Source organism: Phyllostomus hastatus, unplaced genomic scaffold, assembly GCF_019186645.2.
Source record: "Phyllostomus hastatus isolate PE091 unplaced genomic scaffold, TTU_PhHast_1.1 phas_scaffold_177, whole genome shotgun sequence".
Classification (NCBI taxonomy): Eukaryota; Metazoa; Chordata; class Mammalia; order Chiroptera; family Phyllostomidae; genus Phyllostomus; species Phyllostomus hastatus.
In genome coordinates, this window is record NW_025334012.1 from 628,294 (window position 1) to 650,538 (window position 22,245).

Below are 22,245 nucleotides of genomic sequence, written 5' to 3' on the forward strand. Positions count from 1 at the left end.
TCATCTCTGTGTCCTTATGGTCTATGTGGCTTTCCAGAAGGCCTCTTTGACATCTTTGTTTCTCAGGCTATAGATGATAAGGTTCAGCAATGAGCTGACCACAGTGTAGAACAAGGCAGCCACTTTGTCTTTCTCCAGAGAGTGGGTGGAGCTTGGCCTTGAATACATGAAGAGCAAAGATCCATAGAAGAGCATGACTGAGATGAGGTGAGAAGCACAGATGGAGGAGGCCTCGCACCTTCCACAGGCTGAGCAGTTTCTCAGAATAGCCAGAAGGATGTTGAAACAGGAAATCAGGATGGCAAGAATGCCAGAGAGAATGGTGAAGCCCACCACACCCAGGAGGACTTTTTCATAGCCCTGGGTTTCTGTACAAGACATTTTTATCAATGGTGGTACATCACAGAAGAAATGGTCCATGATATTTTTACCACAAAAACTAAGGCAGAAAGTGTTGGCAATATGGGCTGTTGCATTCGTGAACCCTCCTATGTGAGAGTCAGCAACAAGGCCAGTACACAGAGAGCTGGACATAGTACCTGAATGCAGGAATGGGTTATAGATGGCCTTGTGGCAGTCATACACCATGGCTGCTAGGAACTAGAACTCAGCATAGGCTACAACACAGGAGAAGAACAGTTGGGCTCCACATACAGCCAAGGGAATGTGTTTATCTTCTGAGATACAATTGGCCAGGATATTGAGAACATACACAGAGATGTAACAAAAGTCAAAAAAAAGACAAATTGTCAATGAAAAAGTACACAGGTATGTGCAAGCAGGAGCAATATGAATTAAAGTAACCAGGGTCATGTTCCCTGACAAGGTTATCAAATAGAATGTCAGAAATATTACAAATAAAATCAGCTGCCACCAGGGGTTTGCTGAAAACCCTACCAAAATGAACTCAGGCAGCATGGTATAATTTCCTACTTCCATGTTCACAAAGAAGAAATCCTGATGATGATTTGGGGGGAAAAATTATTTACTGATTTTTCTATTGAAAGAAATAAACAAAGGTATCAGTTAAGTCAACAATTACTGTGAGTCTTACAGACATTTATCCATGCCTATCTAGTATAACAGAACTTCAGTCTGTGGCTTTGGAGGAACACAGGAACTGGTGTTACAATATGATTATAAAATGAAGGCTTTCACTTATTTGTTTAATGCAAGGCAAGTCCCTCAGTCTCACCAGACAAGAAAAATGAAGCAACTGGCAGGTTGTCTGATTGGGTAGCAAAGATTCATGAAAACACCCAGCCTAATGTTAGGTACATAAAAAGCCCACAAAAAATTTTCAGTACCCTTTGTATATCACTGAGAATTTATGTATCATGCATTGTGCTAATGGTTATACAAATACCAATATACATACTACTTCTGCTGCAATTAATACAAATAGAAATATATATGTACATATATACCACTGTGTGTCAGTTAGTATTCTAAGTTTTAATTTCAACTCACTAAATCCTTTACGCAATTTTATAAGGTAAGTATTATGATGATCCTCATGGAGTTCAAGAGACACTTTCAAGCCCTGGCTGGTGTAGCTCAGTGGACTGAGGGCAGGCTGCAAACCGAAAGGTCGCCTGTTCAATTCTCAGTCAGTGCACATGCCTGGGTTGCAGGCAAGGTCCCCAGTAGGGAGCATGGGAGATGCAACAATATATTGATATTTCTCTCCCTCTCTTTCCTCTTCTCTTCCCCTCTCTATAAACATAAATAAATGAAATCTTTTTAAAAAGAGACAATTTCAAGGTCACAGAGCTGGTCAACAACAGAGCTGGTATTTGAACCCAGAATTGTCTTTAACAAGAGTATATGATTTCAACTATTAAGCCATGTTTGTCTTTTATAGGAGAATTGTTTCTTTCTTATTCTGCTAGCTAAGGCAATGCCATAACCCTCTGACAACTTGGGTTTCTTTACTTATTAAAAAGAGTTTAAAAAAACTTTTTTATGTTCCCCACATTTGCTTGTTAATGTTAGATTTATATACATAGTGGAGAAAGTTTTTGATATAATGGATGCTGATCATTAGAAAGACCCCAATTGTTGGTGTCAGAGATTCATTGAATAACCATAAATCCTTTAATGTTCACATCTTGAAGTTCCAAAGCTCTCAGAGAGAAACTAAAGGGAGGAATTAAGTTAAAAATGCAGAATTAGGGCTGATGCTCCACTAGCCAGCTGCTTTTCTCTTAGCTGAAAAAGCAGTGGGAGAAAGCTAAACCAAAAGAGCATTGTGATTTAGTTCACTGTTGAAAACATTTACTTTGAGCTAAACCAGATCAGTTTGTAATTAGAATGCAAATGCAAGTTTTCTTTTTTTTTCACTGTTGTCCCAACTTTTTCCCTGTTGCTCACCCCTGTGCCACCCAACCCCCACACCCCCACTCCCACAGTCAATCCCCACCTTGTTGTCCAAGCCTATGAGTCCTCTATTCATGTTCTTTGACTTTTCCCTTCCGTTTCTTTCCCCTGTTATCACCCTCCCCTCTGGTCACTGTCAGTTTGTTCTTTATTTCCATGTCTCTAGTTCTATTTTGCTTCTTTGTTGTTTTGATTACGTTCCACTTATAGGTGAAATCCTGTGGTATTTGTGTTTCACTGCCTGGCTTATTTCATCTAGCACAAGTATTCTACCTCAAGGCATACGGGCCCTGCTTATTAGGAAGCAAGGAATATTAGGTATTTAAATATTAGGTATTTAAAAATTAAGAAACTAAAACTTCCAAGCCAACAGACATAACAGTTTTTCCAAATGCATCACTTATTTTAAAGAAACATTCAAAAGACAAAAATACAGACTGGTGTTTCCACATTATCCAATGATGTTTGTTTGTTTGCTTGTCCATTTCATTTTTGAGCATATAGCTGATAATGATAACATGGAAATAACCTGTAAAATAAAATACAGCCATTGTTTACCAAGTATTTTCATTTAGAAACACTTTGCTCTGTCTACCATTTTTCTCAGAGCATCTTTAACATCTTTATTTCTTAAGCTGTAGATCAAAGGATTCAACATTGGAATCACCACAGTATAAAACACTGACACCACTTTATCCCTTTGCAGGGCATAACTCGTACTTGGTCGAGAGTAAATGAAGAGAATTGAACCATAGTACAAGGTGACAGCTGTCAGGTGAGAGGCACAAGTGGAGAAAGCCTTGAGACGACCTTGGGTAGAGCGGATCCTCAAGATGGCGGTGATGATGAAGAGATAGGAGGCGAGAATAAGCATGATGGGAGTAATGACATTGGAGGTAAGTATGAAATAGACTACAGCCTGGTAGCTCTCCTTCACGTCACAGGCCAACTTTACAAGAGGAGGAAGATCACAGAAAAAATCATCAATTATATTGTTCCCACAGAAGGTCAGGGTAAATGTCTTGCTGGTAATGATGGTTGAGTTAAGAAAGCCACCAAGGTACGAAGCTGCAACAAGACTGGTACATAACCTTGAGGACATTGCCTGGGAATAAAGCAGGGGGTTGGAGATGGCCACATAGCGGTCATAGGCCATGGCAGCCAACAGGTAACATTCACTATAGGCCAATCCAGCTGAGAAGAAGAACTGAGCCAGACAGCCTGCAAAGGAGATGCTTTTGTCTTCAGAGATGCAGGTCATAAGGATTTTGGGAGTATAGACAGAGGAATACCAAAGATCCAGGAAGGAAAGGTTTCCAATGAAGAAATACATGGGTGTGTGGAGCCGAGAATCAGCACAGATCAGAGAAATCAGGGTGATGTTCCCCAAGAGACTGAAGAGATAAATGGTGAGGAAGATGAAAAAGAGAACACTCTGTAACCATAAGTCAGCTGTGAACCCTAAAAGTATGAACTCCTTCACTTGGGTGAAATTTTTCTCATCCATTGATTCTGAGTTTCTATGGTCTCTCTCTGCAAATAGATTAAGAAATATGGCATGATTTAAAATATATACAAGCTCCCTTGTCACTGGGCATTTTAGATCATTGAAAAACCCAACTGATACATATGTTGTTCAAAGTGAGACATGTTTATGCTGAACTGGATATCATTCTTGTTGGATGACTGAAAATTTGTTCTATGCTGGTTTGAGAGATCAGTTATTAAGAACACAGCATAGTGTATCTCACCTTGTCTTTTTAATCTATTTTTCCTCCTTATTAGAGAGGATGATTTGTATATCTTGTCTTCTGCTTCTCACTTAGTGTGACTGGGGACCACATGGAAGATATAAAAGGGGGAATTAGAAAGGAAATGCTAATTTCTCTTCTGGTCTCTGATTCCTTTTGTCTTTTTCCAGAGAATTACATAAAGAAGAACACTTTTATTATACTAACAATATTTTGGAGTATCCTTAGAAGTTCTTTTTTATTGTGAATTCTTTGAACATGGTTATATTTTATCCACAAAATCAAGAACACAGGTTTTTATAAAGTAGAAAGTGTGTAACTTGAATAAAAGAATAGATTTCCTTAGATAATAGGAATTTGAGACCATAGCTACCTGTCTGACCCTCAAATATACTGTAAAAGGAAGTGAAAAGATAAACCAATTGATAATTTATTCACAACATATTTAATTTCCTATAGCAGCAATTTTCAACTGGTGTGCCACAAGAATTGTTAAAACATGAACTATTTAGTCAAAGGGACTGACCTCTTTTCCCTTAAATTGCCAAATAAAAAAGTGACAGCAAACAACATAATAGCCATATGGTGTGAATGAATCAAAATTATATCTAATTTTTGTCAGGAAAAAATATATTTTTGGTGTGGCACAGAATTTTAGTAATTACTTTATGTGTACCATGAAATCAAAAAGGTTGAAAATTGCTGTCCTATAGAATCAAGAGTAAAAAAACAAAAACAAAATAAACAAACAGACAACTAAGCTAGCCAAATTGAAGGATTTGGGGGAACACGATAGGCTGAATAATAACCATAAAGATATCCTGAAATCTACAAGTGTTACTTTATGTGGAGCAAGGGCTATTATATTGAGAATCTTGAGATGGGTGGATTGTCAGAGTGAGCCCTCAATACAATCACAAATATCCTTACATGAGGGAGGCACAGGGAGATCTGACTACAGCCACAAGAGGAGGCAGTGGGACCACAGAAGCAGAGAGTAAAGTGAAACAACCACAAAAGATGCCAACAGCCAGAAGAAGCCAGAAGCGTGGGGTGGATTCCCTACTAGAATCTCTGGGTGGAGTGTGGCCCTGCCAATACCTTGCTTTTGTCTCAGTGATATCAAGTTTGAAGTTCTGGCATCCAGAACTATGAGAGAATAAATGTTTGTTGTTTGAAGCCACCAAATCTGTGATGACCTCTTAATATAGGAAGTTCTGGAACTTGATCTCTACCAGTCTTCTTGACTTCAGAGGCAGAAACAGCAGCTGGAGTGCTGGCAGCGATGGGAGACACGCCATCTCTGCTCATCTGGGTTACAACCCAGTACACACGACACTGTGCCACAATCGAAAATGGCTGTGTTATGATTATCAGGGCTCTGAATCGTCAGGGGATCATCATATCTCTGCTATTCAATCCAAGGCTTTAAAAGTAGTTTCTGCTGGGAGAAAAAACTTAATCTTAGTCATATACTCATCTGTGGACTTAAAATTGGGCTAGAAAATAATGTTTAATCCTCTCTCGGAATTGTATCTATTTTGCTGTGGTCCGGCCGCAGCTAGGTCCAGGGGTTCCTGAAAGGTGGGTAAGGCGACGGCGATGGGAGACAGACGACAACATGCCTCAGAGGACAGTGATGCTCTGTTCCGTTTATTGCAAGTACGAACAGGTTTTTATACTTTCATTTTTAGCAGTGATTGACATTTGCGGTTAGGTGAAGCAGAAAAAAATTAATACAAAGGTAACCAGGAAAAGTACAAAACTTCCCATAGATTCAGTTTTATTAAACAAAGATTATTTTGACCAGGAGAGCCATAAATCAGACAATTAGAAATAGCTGTACATACAGAGTTTGAATGTCTTATTGTTTATTAAAGTTCTCAGAATTTGTCATGGGGCAAAAGGATATGTTAAATTGAATAGAGGTTATAGGACATTTATTATAAGGCCTTTGTGATGTGTAACTTACCTATTTACCTTTTCTGTCTAAAATATTTCTCTATGTACCATGGACTCTGACTCCCTGGTAACGGCTCCTACATGCTTAATTTATAATAGTTAACCAGCTTTTCTTATTTCTTTATCTGTCTAATTCTACTTGGTATATATTCCTATTCAAGGTAAAGGCAGGGCTGTTACTCCAACATCTTTTAGACACTCAGGGGCTATTTCATTAGAGGGGATTTTATTCTTTGATCAAGAAATTATTTTATACAACTTCATTGGAATTATGTGAATCAATAAACCTGAGATATAGGTATCTAACAATCCCACCACCTTTTAATCACCAAAACAAACATGTAAGGAGAGATAAACAGGAAATTCAGCTACAATAAACCCTTTTTAATTCCTTAGTTAATAAACACCAGGGAGGTCTGCTTTGAGCTAGCCTCTCCATGAAATTTAGACTATTATAAGGCACTTGAACTTCATCCTTATTGACCATTCTAATGCCACCCTCATTATATGCTCCTGGATAAGGAACTTGAACTTCATCCTTATTGACCATTCTAATGCCACCCTCATTATATGCTCCTGTATAAGGCAATGGGAGATCTGGAACCCTCTGGAGACTATTAGCTCCTTTTGGGGGATACCATAATTTGCCAATAATCTAATATGCTACCCAGGGGTATCCCTGGGCTGTGGGTAAGGGTCTATATAATTTTTTTTCTTGTTTTCTAGAGAGACTCTTTGTATCTATGGGTAAGGAACAGGCATGGGAAAGTCCACCAATAATTCAACCTATTGTAACTGATTCATGAATTCTTTTATGGGAACAATCGGGGATAGTTTCTTACTCAGGTTCATAAACACCTTGTTTAAAATAATTTGGGCATGATTCAATAGTCTAGGGAGAACTAGCTGTCCCTTCAGAATTTCCCTCCAAGTTAATCGTTGACTCACTTCGAGACTTTTTCTTCTCATCACCTATTCTTATGGGAATCAGGGTACAAAGTAAGACCATGATTAATATTAGCAAGGAAATTATTAAAAGTAATCCCCAGAAAAATTACCGCCCCCCTTTGTATGCCACGCTCTCTTCCAGGAAGATGGATTCCTTGAATGCCCTCTTTCCATGTTCAGACCTTGTCAGAAAACATGGTTGGAAGAGGGTGTGGCACTATTTAATGGTAAGAATCTATAATTTTTAAACTTAAATAAATATTAATGCTATAGTCATCATCCAAGTAGAAATTCTTAATAATAAGCAAAAGAGGATTAGAATAAGTGGCATTTTTATTCCCTTAGTATTTCACGGCTGTTGACTGCTAAGGTCATTTTTAATAAAGCCTATTTCTTTTTTTTTAAGATTTTATGTATTTATTTTTAGACAGAGGGGAAGGGAAGGAGAAAGAGAGGGAAATAAACATCAATGTGTGGTTCCTTCTTATGTGTCCCCTACTGAGGACCTTGCCCATGACCCAGGCGTGTACCCTGACTGGGAATCAAACTGGCGACCCTTTGGTTCACAGGCCAACACTCAATCCACTGAGCCACACCAGCCAGGGCCAAAACCTATTTTTGGAAGCAGCTTAAGAGCAAGAATCAAGAGAACTGGGTTCTGGTTTCAGTTGGCTACTGCCAATTTTAAATAAACATAATCTCCAAATTCTATTTTCTCATCTACTTTTCTTACTTCAGTGGGACTTTCAAAGCTCACAGATGTGAAAAAGAACTTTGAAAACTAAAAGTGGGAACTGTGAGGTGCATTCTCTATGATTTCCTCACATCTGTAATCTGTCCTTCAGATTTGTTGTTTGCTGTACCTCACAAAGATTTACAATTATACCTAAGCCACGGGTCCCCCAGAGCTGGTGTGTCCTCCTGCAGAAATTTGAAAAACAGCAGGGCTTGTTTGCAAAATTACAATTGGGTTTAAAAATTGCCAGATATTTCTTCCCTAGTCTCTCTCGTGTTCTTCTACAGTAATCAAAATCTAAAATAAACATGTGAATATGCATATATGAGTACATATATGTATATGTCAATGCTTTTACAAATAAAAAAGTTTGTAGATGGCTTAGTATGAGTCATAAGACACAGGTAAGTATCATAAAATGTGAAAAGGAAAAGCAAGACCTGGATATAAAACAAGACAAGGATAAACCCTGTAGCACCCCAACGAGTTCTATCCACTGTTTTGTGCACACCAAAAATTTAACTGGAAACTTTCTAGCAACCCAAATATGCAGTTAGTAACATCCAAAAGGCAAGCTACTGTCCAAAAAAATTTGGCAATGCATTACCATTCTTGATACTAACTTTGAAATCATTTCCCCCCAGTTTCCTTGTAAAGAGAATGAGGGAAATTTAAGGTACAATATATTGAACTGTAGTATTATACACATAGACATAAAAGAGAGGTTTTTTGAGCCACCTTTGCTTGCCATTAATTCATAGACTTAGAGCTGGCCGAATGCCTTGTTAGAGTCAAGAGATGCTCAGACATCATCTCCCACCAAACGTCTCTCCCCTCTGTCTTCACTCACCTCCCTTCACCGGGAGGCCTCTTTAAGAGGTAGATGGCTCTGAGAATGATCACCCCAAAGGAAATGATACCTTAGTGACCTCTCAGCCCTCTCCAGGTACCAGCAGTCCCTATCACTTAGTTTGCTACACTAATCACATAATCCTCCTGTTAGATATTAATTATAAATGTACAGTATAATCTCAAAGATGTGGCTTTATCTCTATGATATATATAATTGCTCTCCTCTTAAGGAGCTACTACCCCATGCACTGCCTAGATAGAAAAAGAAATACTTTTTAGTCATGAAAATATTACTTCAAGTTTTCTATATAATGGCCTACTCTAAGGGCCAATGAATGCCCCGTAAGATATCACAGGAGATGATGGTGGGTCACACACAGCTGCAGAGGGTTTCAGAGAATGAAAACGCTCATCCGGTGCACATCTAACTTTCTGTTTCACTGAAAGAGACAATAAGGCCTAAAGAAAAGACATTTCAGCTCTCCTCATCAAATATAATTAGAGGAAAGAAAATGTTATTCTCTTTCACAAAATTGCTTTGTCTTTTGCTCAGATTATGACCGCCTTTTACCCCTGGTTAATTAAATATTATACTTACTAACACAAATTGCCACTTCATTTGAATTTCAACTCAAGTCCACAATTCCTCACATTACCTTAGAATAAAAAGTGCCTTCTACTCACCTAAAGAAATCCTCTTTCCAATGCTAACTGCGCTGGGAGAGAATATAAGCCTGAGCACCCCTTTGGGATATGATGCAAAAACAAAAAAGTGCCTTCATGTGTTATTCTGGTGCCAAGTGACAAATTAGAAAGCTCAGTTGTCTTTCTGGAATGAAGCAGGCAGAGATTATTCATCAGTAATATCATTGATGCAATTAACCTCTAAAGCTCCTTTGCTTTGTGAGTTTCATTCACATATTTCAGATAAAAGAGAAGTTGGCAGAAAAGAATGACCAACAGAATAGTCTTCAAACAGCAGGTGCTCGAGAATTATTTGCAGTTTATAGTAATAATGATAATGAAAAGACCATAGAACTTTAGTTCTGAAACATGCCAACTATCACTTAATAAAATGAACCCATTTACAAACCATGAAATTGAGAGACAGAACCAAAGTCATGTGATTAGGGCAAACTTTTATTTCCACATCCAACCATCATTATATTTATTCATTCAAGATATATTTTATCAAGCAATTTTTTAAGTATATTTTATTGATTATGCTATTACAGTTGTCCCGATTTTTTCTCCCCTTTTCCCCCATCCACCATGTACTCCCCACCCTGCAGGATTCCCCCCACCTTAGTTCATGTCCATGGGTTGTACTTATAAGTTCTTAGACTTCTCTTTTCCTATACTATTCTTAACCTCCCCCATCTATTTTATGCCTACCAATTATGCTTCTTATTCCCTGTACCTTTCCCCCGCCATTCTCCCCTTCTCCTCCCTCTCCTTAATGATAACCCTCCACGTGATCTCCATTATCAAGCAACTTTTAGGTATCCAGCATTGCACTAAATATTGAGGGAGAAACAACTGTGAGACAAGGTAAGATATTAGGTGAGCTTTGTAATAGTAAGAGGCAAATCTAGGAGAGAAATCACCTAAAAGTGAATCCCAGCTCTACAGCTCTCTGGTCATGTGGCCAACAGCAGTTCACTTAAACTCACCAAGCCTCAGTTTTCCCATCTATAAAATGGAAATAACTTGTCTTCTTCATAAAGTTGTTATGAAGATTGCATGAAATAGCATATAACATTTTAATAAATATCAAAGGAAAATTAAAAAGCAAAAGCAGAAATGAAAATAAAATGGTGAGAAATAAAGATATAAAGCCTGCCATTGTGCAACTTATGACTTCATAAGAGAGGTGATCAAATAATAATATAAATGTATATTTATAAATTATAGCTAGTGTGTGGAGTAACAATAAGGTGTCAGCGATTGTATAACAATGCCTTATATAGAGTGGGATCTTAGAAAAGATTATGAGGAGGTCATATTTGGCCTGAAAACTGAAGGGTAATAATAAAAGTTCAACAATCAAAGGAGGTGATAAAGCTAGAGGTGGCAGATGGCTGGGAGGATACTAAGGACGGTCTGTAGGTTCTAGGAAGAGCAGAGTTCCGAGTTAAGGAAAAGCATTGTGGATTCCAGAAAGTGAAGGAAGTTCAGAGATGTCAGTATCTTTTCCATCCCGACCCTCAACACACCTCTTTGCTTCCAGGTCCAAGAGCGAGTCACATCAAACATAACCCAGCTGGGGAGTGCAGAGACCGCTCAGGGAGTTGTGGGGCACATGGACACCTCTGAGGTGTCCAGCGACTGTGCTAATTGCTACAAGACGGTCTCTAGAGATTGCCAGGGAAGTATAGTGAGGGAGTTTAAAAGAACAAATATACCAAGAAATAACATGATCAGGCCTATGATCAGTGCCACCCAGATACAAGAACATGGTTTACATACAGACTGTAAAGGAAGGAATCAGAAAAGTTAGAGAAATAGAAACGCTAGTGTAAATCACTTGTACAACTGAGTCAACCATTGGCAAAGTGTGAAGTTCTCGAATCTTTTGAGCTCAGCAACCTTTATATTCTTATAACTGACTGGGGACCCCAAAGAGACTTTCTTTATATTGCTTATATCTATCAGTATTTACCATTTTAGAAATAAAAACTGAGAAATTTTAGATGTTTTTATTGATGCATTTAAAATTATAATAAGCCTACCCTGGCTGGCATAGCTCAGTGGATTGAGCGTGGGCTCCAAACAAAAGTGTCACAGGTTCGATTCCCAGTCAGGGCACATGCCTGGGTTGCAGGCCATGACCCCCAGCAACCGAACATTGATGGTTCTCTCTCTCTTTCTCCCTCCCTTCCCTTTCTAAAAATAAATAAACAAAATCTTTTTTTAAAATCCCTTTAAAAGAGAATTTAAAACTCATATTGATTAGAGTTAAGCAGATATTCTTCTTTTCTTTAATGGGATGTTCCTTTGTCTGTTCATAGTCTTTCCAAACCCTATCCACTCTTCAAGTCTTACTCAGGCCTTATTGTTTTGAAAAGATCCAATTACGTACCAAGCAATGAAACAGCAGGATGCAGCACTCCTGTAAAAAGCAGTGACGGGCATTGCTTCAGGTGCTGTTCACTAACCCATATGTAAGTGTGGGAACAGCAGCCTGTGCTTCCTCTGATCACCCTGATGCAGCCTTTGAGTGTCTGGTCACCCTGACAACCAAAAGAACAAAGACTGTGCACACCACCAGCAGAACCAGCCTTGGAGCACACTAATCGCCAATTCTTCCCTCATCACCATGTCTGTACTTTGGGTGCTTGGATCATTTCACTCTGTACAAAATGAGAATAATGACAGCACCCAATTTGTGAGGATTTTGAGAGTTATATTAAATAATTTGTATAAAAAATTAGGATAATGTTTACAAGCAGAAAGCAATCTTCCAATAAAAACCATCAATTATTAATAGCCCTAATAACATAGAGTGATGCAACATTTATCTGGAATTCATGTCACTAATAATAATCATTTCAGAGATTAATGTATGATAACATTATACATTAATTAAATTGTATTATATACTATTAACATATTGTATATTAATAAAATTTAATTAATAAATTGAATCCAGATTAGTTACTAGGTCTATTCACTGAGAGTTCCTTAGTCCCACCCTGTGCTTTTTTTACTCTTAGTTGATGTACAGAGTTAATATGTTTGGTAACTGACTTCCAGTCTGGAGCAGATGAAAATCAGTGATTTAGGAAGATATGGGACAATAAAAAAGTCCTAGAGGGTGGCACATACAATAGCAAGTAGAAGTTGCCAATCAGACCTCCACTCATTCATTCAGTCTTTTCTTTCTCTATTTCCTTTTACTTTTTCCTTCCTTTCTTCCTCTTAAAAACATCTCTTTAATAATCTAGTATGTAGTGGGTGCTCAGCATACATTAGTAAACACAACAGACATTTCCAATACTCCCATAGAATTTATGCTCCAGTGAAAAGTTGTGATGAAGAACAAATTGATACCTGAGGGACTAAGGAATCTTATCAAGAATACATTTAAGAACCAAGTAGTTGCATGTCATGAAAAAGTTTGCTTTATGCAAAACATCCTTTTTCAATTAACATTGATTCAGATATAATGCCTTTTAGAGGGTTTTCTTATATTTTGATTTAAGTGTCGACTTTTCAAATCTAGTAATTCAGTTAACTGGAAAACTAAACTATGTAAAATATGAAGTCCAGGAATGAAGAAGGTTGGGCCTGGAAAAGAAGAGAGAAATTAAGTCACAGCCTTGCTTTCATCAAATTAGAAGGCGAGGAGTGAACAGAAGAGGTTACTCAGTTCCCTTCCATGTCCTTCAAACAGTATTTAAAAAGTTTTGTTGCAAATGATAAATGCTTTGGTGATTTTTTAGGAGTAGTTATAATGACAAATGACACCCACCCATAGTGAGTTTCTTAGATGACACAATCAGATCCCACAACCCCTGGTGAAATGCATGGGACCTATGATTGGAGGGCACCCATTGCATGCCTGGCTCCACCACTCACAGATGAGAGTGCTTGCACAATGCACACCACCAGTCTGCGCCTAACTGTCCTCATCTGTAGGATAGAGACAAGGGCAGCATCTTCACAGAGATGATGGACAAGGTAAATGAGATAATGCATGTAAAGCACTCAGACAGAGTTAGGCATATGTAATTAGGACTCAAAATATGTTAACTGTGAGCATTATGATCCATGTGACTCCCGTAAAAAGACTTTTGTTAAGTGCAGAACAGGAGTTATTGGCACTCCTCACCCCCACAAATGGCAGAGAGGCTAAGTCTTTAAGGCAGCAAACAACGTGTCCAAAATCACAAGTAATTACTGAATATATATGTAAGCACCTACAACACATATATATATATTTATATCTATACCATAAAAATAATATAAGCACACCAAAAATAATATTCTTGCTTCTATAGGCATGCATGTATATGTAGAATTTTGTTCACATAAAGAAACATAAAATTTTGATTCAGCATCTAAACACTGTCGATATTTTGAAGATTCAATGAAATGGGATAAGCCCTTAGTCCCTCTTAATGCAGTTGCCTCAAAGAACATTTTTTAGCCTCTTAATGGCTGTAACTGCTGAAAAACATCTGGAACCCATTCACTGCCAGTTTTTCAGGATATAAAACACTCTGTTTCTGGCAGAACACACAGAGCTACATTTCTGTCACAAGGGTAAGAGGAATAAAGGCACTTTTATAAATAAATGTAATACCCGTAGTATAAAGTAGGGTCACCAAATTAAATATGGGGTTGCCAAAGCCCTGGATGTTTTATAATTATCTATAGATTCTATACTGGCCCCTCAATCAAGTTAGCAATCACCTAGCTAACTGTACACCCTCCATTTCACCTCACAGACATTTGCTACTACTGTTAGCAAATGCCTTTTCCTAATTCATCTGCCTGGAAAACTCCTCTTCAACCTTTTAAATACTAGGCATGCATGACGTCCCCTTTGAAACTCCCCCTGATTTCATTCACTCTGACAGACAGTTAACTAGTCTTCTCTACTGAAACATTTTCATTCTTTGAACATACTCTATTGCTTTATATTTAGTCTATTTCTTCCATTGACTTTAGGTTTCTAGTGATCCTGTTATGTCTGTTTTTCCTTTCCCCAGCACACAATAAACACTAATCAGTGCTGATAAAATTCAAATCAATCCTTCCAATTTCTACATTTCTTAAGCCTTGAACTCAAGTTAAAAATAAATTCATCCCCATGGTAGCTATGACTTTAGTCAAAGTACATAGTCAAGCAAATTCATTTACTGCATAGTAGTTTCTTTTTTATGAGAACATTGCCTAACATTCCAAAAAATCCACCTAATTCAAGAAAAAGAAAAAAACTGTTGGTGTGAGTTGATGTCAATAAGATACAATGTATGGTAACCTACACTTTAGTCCAGGTCAGGTTATTTTAGGTTACTCTGGCATTATATAGACAGAGCATATTAGGCAACATATGTCTTCCATGGATGAATGGCTCATCTTTCTGCTCTGCAAATTACGGGAAGAAATCTAAAATGTAATTTACACCAACTAGAAAAGGCATATGTTCATCATAAATTCAGAATGTTCAATAGAAAACTCTTTTAATCTTTATAATTTAAACTACTTGCATAACTGACTATATTCTTCCGATGTATAATTAAATTGTCTATTAAGGTGGTGTTGACCAATAGCAATAATATTGTTGGTCCTTGGTAATATCTCATTTTCCTGGGGTAACATTGCAAGGTACTATAGTGTAGGTTAAAATCATGAACTCTGAACAAGGGCAGCCTGAATATGAATTCTGATCCCACCATTTCTCTGATGGATGACTTGGGAAAGTTTTTAAACTGCACTAAATCTCATACTTTTCCTATGTTAAGTGGTAACTATATTAGTACTTAATTCATAGGGTTATCTTGATGATTGCATTAGAAAGCACATCTAGAAGTTCTAGCAGAGTATCTGACACATAGTATAGCTACCAATATTATATAAACCCCAGGTTTACTCAATTTACTTGTGTTCTAAGAGTAGAAGGACTATTAGACATAGCCATATTGGAATTTCAAGACATATCATTACAAACATATTTAGAGTCTACACAAACTCATACAATTCTTATATGTGCTAACTACTGTGAAAATTCTCTATGTTTTTTAATTGGTTACCAGTTCATCAATTAACAAGACATATTGCTAAAAATCAACTTATGGACTAAGAAGTTCAAGGACTAAGAAAAATAAAAATAGCATCATAATTCTGTTCCTTACCTAGTTAAGGAAGAATATTAGGAAGGGCTGCCAACAAGTCTGTAAATATTTTTCTGATGAATTCATCATTGAGTTATGGGAATTATGCTAGAAAAGAGATGATCCTTTCTTTAAATACAAACACTGTATACAGTTCTTACAAAGTACACTAAGTATGAATTAGTTGTACAAATCCTCTTGAACAAGTAATTAGGATCTGGTTTTGAAAATCTTGGAGGATAAGGAGAGAAATATGAAAGCAAAGTCTCCCGGAAGACCATGTCTCAGAGAGAGGGCCAACCCCCAGCATCAGCCACAATACTATGTGGCTGATGAAAACAAATACATTTAAAAAGTTAACAATGTTTGATCTTCTCCCTCTAAAAAATCAAGAAGATATTAATTGCTACCTATTACAATTCTCCATTGCATGGCACACATTTTTAGGTACTCTGCTGATAGTAAATTGCATCTTCACAATAACTCCAAAGTAGATTTATATTCATGTTAAAGATGAGAAAATTAATGATCAGGCAGGCTATACAACTTTCTCAAAGTCAGACTATTTAACAGAGCCACAATTTGTACTAGAGTCTGCCTAATTCCAAAAGATCCTTAAGTTAAATAACAAATGATTTTATTTTACTACTATTATTCATGTCTTAATAGGCCATTACAAACATGGGCAGAGCAGGGAAAAATACATACCCTAAGGACACAAGAGATGTGTAGAAATGATCTGTTTCATACCTGTCCTTACCACTTACTCATGCAAACAATTACTAATAAAAAACAAAACAAACATTATATTCATGTCCCAAAAATACAATTCTATGGACATAAAATAAATCTTCTGTTATGATAACTACAAATAAATAACTACCATAATCTGACTCAGTCCTCTTATAAGTAGACTAGAAACAAACATAATAAATGCATGCACAGTGAAATCCCTAAGTTATCTGAGGTTTCTCATTTTAGGACCTTAGGCTGAATTTTGGATTCTTGAGGGATAATGTCCCAGACCAGTAATTAAAATGCAATTATTTGTTCTGAGGGATTCCTGATTGAGACACTTGTTGGTTGTAGCTCCTCCCATCTCTCTACCCTGCACATGAAGCTTTAGTATGGTTATGTTGCAGGCCTTCCAAGCATCCAGGGTGTTCTGTGCCTTTTATACTGCCGAATACAAGGAATCATAAAAATGGGTGTATTCATCACAAGAACAGCAAAACCTAAAATTCAGACTTCGAAGACCAGTCATTTCCCTTATTTTAAGATTTCATTTATTTATTTTTAGAGAGGGGAAGGGAGGGAAAAAGAGAGGGAGAGAAACATCCATGTGTGGTTGCCCCTCAAGTGCCCCCTACTGGGAACCTGGACCACAACTCAGGCATGTTCCCTGACTAGGAATCAAACCAGCAACCCTTTGGTTTGCAGCCTGGGGCTCAATTCCCTGAGCCACACCAGCCAGGGCTGGAGAGTCATTTCTTAGAATTTACAATATTTTAGAGATGGTTATGATCCTGGTATACTCTCAATTATCCACATAGCAAATTTGAACCCTAGGTTCTCTTCTCACTGGTCATAGCAAATTCTGGAACCACATACTATTGCATAACAACTAAATACAAACTGTTTATATAAGGAAACAGTAAGGCCAGGAAACTGTGAGCTCAAACGTACCATTTTACTTTATCAGCTTTGGTTTATTCATCTTTAAAATATCTACATCACTACATTTACTTCCTTGTTTTGGATGTAAAGGGGAAGAAAAGTAAGAAGAGAGAAAGAAAGCAAGAAGTTAATATTAATTGTCCCTAACTGGTAGCTTAGTTGGTTAAAGCACTGTCCAAGGTTGCGGGTTTGATCCTCACTCAGAGCACATACAAGAAGCAACCAATGAATGCATAAATAAGTGGAAAAACAAGATGATGTTACTCTCTCAAATCAGTTTAAAAAAAAGTTAACATTAACTAGTCCTTTCAATATACAAAGAGCCAGATTAGCTAAATAATGCCTCATAATGATATCACTTAATCTTAAATGCACTGTAGTTGGTTGTTGTAGTTTGTTTGGTTTTAATATCAATGTCTAGGCCTTATCCTAAATCAATTAATTCAGAAATAAAATATTGTGGAATATTAAACTACCCAATATTATAAGTTTAAAATAGTTCAATCACAACAAAATAATATAAACAATTAATAGTGGTTTGATCATGTTTTATTGTTTTGAGTATAACATATTTATTTGAAATATTGCAATGTTTACCAACATGTCTATCTATAAGCCAGTACTCTGACAAATGCAATGAGAGCATTTTTCAAAAAGATAACATTCATCTCTGTGTCCTTATGGTCTACGTGGCTTTCCAGAAGGCCTCGTTGACATCTTTGTTTCTCAGGCTACAGATGATAAGGTTCAGCAATGAGCTGACCACATTGTAGAACAAGGCAGCCACTTTGTCTTTCTCCAGAGAGTGGGTGGAGTTTGGCCTTGAATACATGAAAAGCAAAGATCCATAGAAGAACATGACTGAGATGAGGTGAGAAGCATGGATGGAGAAGGCCTTGCACCTTCCACAGGCTGAGCATTTTCTCAGAATAGCCAGAAGGATGTTGAAACAGGAAATCAGGATGGCAAGAATGCCAGAGAGAATGGTGAAGCCCACCACACCCAGGAGGACTTTTTCATAGCCCTGGGTTTCTGTACAAGACATTTTTATCAATGGTGGTACATCACAGAAGAAATGGTCCATGATATTTTTACCACAAAAACTAAGGCAGAAAGTGTTGGCAATATGGGCTGTTGCATTCTTGAACCCTCCTATGTGAGAGCCAGCAACAAGGCCAGTACACAGAGAGCTGGACATAGTACCTGAATGCAGGGGTGGGTTATAGATGGCCTTGTGGCAGTCATACACCATGGCTGCTAGGAACTAGAACTCAGCATAGGCTACAACACAGGAGAAGAACAGTTGGGCTCCACATACAGCCAAGGGAATGTGTTTATCTTCTGAGATACAATTGGCCAGGATATTGAGAACATACACAGAGATGTAACAAAAGTCAAAAAAAGACAAATTGTCAATGAAAAAGTACACAGGTATGTGCAAGCAGGAGCAATATGAATTAAGGTAACCAGGGTCATGTTCCCTGACAAGGTTATCAAATAGAATGTCAGAAATATTACAAATAAAATCAGCTGCCACCAGGGGTTTGCTGAAAACCCTACCAAAATGAACTCAGGCAGCATGGTATAATTTCCTACTTCCATGTCCACAAAGAAGAAATCCTGATGATGATTTGGGGGAAAAATTGTTTACTGATTTTTCTATTGAAAGAAATAAACAAAGGTATCAGTTAAGTCAACAATTACTGTGAGTCTTACAGACATTTATCCATGACTATCTAGTATAACAGAACTTCAGTCTGTGGCTTTGGAGGAACACAGGAACGGGTGTTACAATATGATTATAAAATGAAGGCTTTCACTTAATTGCTTAATGCAAGACAAGTCCCTCAGTCTCACCAGACAAGAAAAATGAAGCAACTGGCAGGTTGTCTGATTGGGTAAAGAAGATTCATGAAAACACCCAGCCCAATGTTTGGTTCATAAAGAGCACACAAAAAATTTTCAGTACCCTTTGTATATCATTGAGAATTTATGTATCATGCATTGTGCTGATGGTTATACAAATACCAATGTACATACTACTTCTGCTACAATTAATACAAATAGAAATATATATGTACATATATACCACTGTGTGTCAGTTAGTATTCTAAGTTTTAATTTCAACTCACTAAATCCTTTACGCAATTTTATAAGGTAAGTATTATGATGATCCTCATGGAGTTCAAGAGACACTTTCAAGCCCTGGCTGGTATAGCTCAGTGGACTGAGGGCAGGCTGAACTGAAAAGTCGCCTGTTCAATTCCCAGTCAGTGCACATGTTTGGGTGGCAGGCAAGGTCCCCAGTAGGGGGCATGTGAGATGCAACCACACATTGATATTTCTCTCCCTCTCTTTCTTCTTCTCTTCCCTTCTCTCTAAACATAAATAAATGAAATCTTTTTAAAAAGAGACAATTTCAAGATCACAGAGCTGGTCAACAATGGAGCTGGTATTCCAACCAGAAATGTCTTTATAAAGAGTATGTTTTCAACTGTTAAGCCATGTTTGTCTTTTACAGGTGAATTGTTTCTTTCTTATTCTGCTAGCTAAGGCAATGCCATAACCCTCTGACAACTTGGGTTTCTTTACTTATTAAAAAGAGTTTTAAATTTTTTTAATTATGTTCCCCACATTCACTTGTTGATGTTAGATTTATATACATAGTTGAGAAAGTTTTTGATATAATGGATGCTGATCATTAGAAAGACCCCAATTGTTGGTGTCAGAGGTTCATTGAAAAACCATAAATCCTTTAATGTTCACATCTTGAAGCTCCAAAGCTCTCAGAGAGAAACTAAAGGGAGGCATTAAGTTAAAAATGCAGAATTAGGGCTGATGCTCCACTAGCCAGCTGATTTTCTCTTAGCTGAAAAGGCAGTGGGAGAAAGCTAAACCAAAAGAGAGCTGTGATTTAGTTCACTGTTGAAAATATTTAGTTTGAGCTAAACCAGATCAGTTTGCAATTAGAATGCAAATGCAAGGTTTTTTTTTATTGTTGTTCTATTAGAGTTGTCCCAACTTTTTCCCTGTTGCTCACCCCTGCCCCACCCAACCTCCACCTCCCCCACTCCCACAGTCAATCCCTACCCCGGTGTCCATGCCTATGAGTCCTCTATTCATGACTTGACTTGCCCCTTTCCCTTCTTTCCCCTGTTATCACCCTCCCATCTGGTCATTGTCAGTTTGTTCTTTGTTTCTATGTCTCTGGTTCTATTTTGCTTGTTTGTTGTGTTGATTATGTTCCACTTACAGGTGAAATCCTGTGGGATTTGTGTTTCACTGCCTGGCTTATTTCACTTAGCACAAGTTTTCTACCTCAAGGTATATAGACCCTGCCTATTAGGAAGCAAGAAATCTTAATTTTTAAATGTTAGGTATTTAACGATTAAGAGACTAAAACTTCCAAGCCAACAGACATAACAGTTCTTCCAAATGCATCACTTATTTTAAAAACACATTCAAAAGACAAAAATGCAGGCTAGTGTTTCCACATTATCCAATGATGCTAGTTTGTTTGCTTGTCCATTTCATTTTTGAGCATATAGCTGATAATGATAACATGGAAATAACCTGTAAAATAAAATACAGCCATTGTTTACCAAGTATTTTCATTTAGAAACACTTTGTTCTGTCTACCATTTTTCTCAGAGCATCTTTAACATCTTTATTTCTTAAGCTGTAGATCAAAGGATTCAACATTGGAATCACCACAGTATAAAACACTGACACCACTTTATCCCTTTGCAGGGCATAACTCGTACTTGGTCGAGAGTAAATGAAGAGAATTGAACCATAGTACAAGGTGACAGCTGTCAGGTGAGAGGCACAAGTGGAGAAAGCCTTGAGACGACCTTGGGTAGAGCGGATCCTCAAGATGGCGGTGATGATGAAGAGATAGGAGGCGAGAATAAGCATGATGGGAGTAATGACATTGGAGGTAAGTAAGAAATAGACGGCAGCCTTGTAGCTCTCCTTCACATCACAGGCCAACTTTACAAGGGGAGGAAGATCACAGAAAAAATCATCAATTATATTGTTCCCACAGAAGGTCAGGGTAAATGTCTTGCTGGTAATGATGGTTGAGTTAAGAAAGCCACCAAGATACGAAGCTGCAACAAGACTGGTACATAACCTTGAGGACATTGCCTGGGAATAAAGCAGGGGGTTGGAGATGGCCACATAGCGGTCATAGGCCATGGCAGCCAACAGGTAACATTCACTACAGGCCAATCCAGCTGAGAAGAAGAACTGAGCCAGACAGCCCGCAAAGGAGATGCTTTTGTCTTCAGAGATGCAGGTCATAAGGATTTTGGGAGTATAGACAGAGGAATACCAAAGATCCAGGAAGGAAAGGTTTCCAATGAAGAAATACATGGGTGTGTGGAGCCGAGAATCAGCACAGATCAGAGAAATCAGGGTGATGTTCCCCAAGAGACTGAAGAGATAAATGGCGAGGAAGATGAAAAAGAGAACACTCTGTAACCATAAGTCAGCTGTGAACCCTAAAAGTATGAACTCCTTCACTTGGGTGAAATTTTTCTCATCCATTGATTCTGAGTTTCTATGGTCTCTCTCTGCAAATAGTTTAAGAAATATGGCATGATTTAAAATATATACAAGCTCCCTTGTCACTGGGCATTTTAGATCATTGAAAAACCCAACTGATACATATGTTGTTCATTGTGAGACATGTTTATGCTGAACTGGATATCATTTTTGTTGGATGACTGAAAATTTGTTCTATGCTGGTTTGAGAGATCAGTTATTAAGAAAACAGCATAGTGTTAGTCACTTTATCTTTTTAATCTATTTTTCCTCCTTATTAGAGAGGATGATTTGTATATCTTGTCTTCTGCTTCTCACTTAGTGTGATTGGGGACCACATGGAAGATATAAAAGGGGGAATTAGAAAGGAAATGCTAATTTCTCTTCTGGTCTCTGATTCCTTTTGTCTTTTTCCAGAGAATTACATAAAGAAGAACACTTTTATTATGCTAACAATATTTTGGAGTATCCTTAGAAGTTCTTTTTCTTGTGAATTCTTTGAACATGGTTATATTTTATCCACAAAATCAAGAACACAGGTTTTTATAAA

General features: G+C 37.6%; 2 protein-coding genes and 2 pseudogenes across 2 annotated transcripts; all 4 read right to left on the reverse strand.

Moving 5' to 3' along the window:
• On the reverse strand, nt 1-939 carry LOC123831434 (annotated as a pseudogene).
• A 2,011-nt stretch (nt 940-2,950) lies between these two features.
• On the reverse strand, nt 2,951-3,886 carry LOC123831435 (olfactory receptor 1013-like). Its single transcript, XM_045858314.1, has one exon. The coding sequence runs from the start codon at nt 3,884-3,886 to the stop codon at nt 2,951-2,953; it is 936 nt and encodes a 311-aa protein (XP_045714270.1).
• Nucleotides 3,887-17,811: 13,925 nt separating this feature from the next.
• Nucleotides 17,812-18,749, reverse strand: LOC123831436 (annotated as a pseudogene).
• A 2,013-nt stretch (nt 18,750-20,762) lies between these two features.
• On the reverse strand, nt 20,763-21,698 carry LOC123831437 (olfactory receptor 1013-like). The gene has a single exon (XM_045858315.1). The coding sequence runs from the start codon at nt 21,696-21,698 to the stop codon at nt 20,763-20,765; it is 936 nt and encodes a 311-aa protein (XP_045714271.1).
• Nucleotides 21,699-22,245: the final 547 nt, after the last annotated feature.

Coding starts and splice junctions, on each gene's coding strand:
- LOC123831437 (XM_045858315.1), bottom strand. CDS start 21,698: ATGGATGAGAAAAATTTCACCCAAGTGAAGGAGTTCATACTTTTAGGG.
- LOC123831435 (XM_045858314.1), bottom strand. CDS start 3,886: ATGGATGAGAAAAATTTCACCCAAGTGAAGGAGTTCATACTTTTAGGG.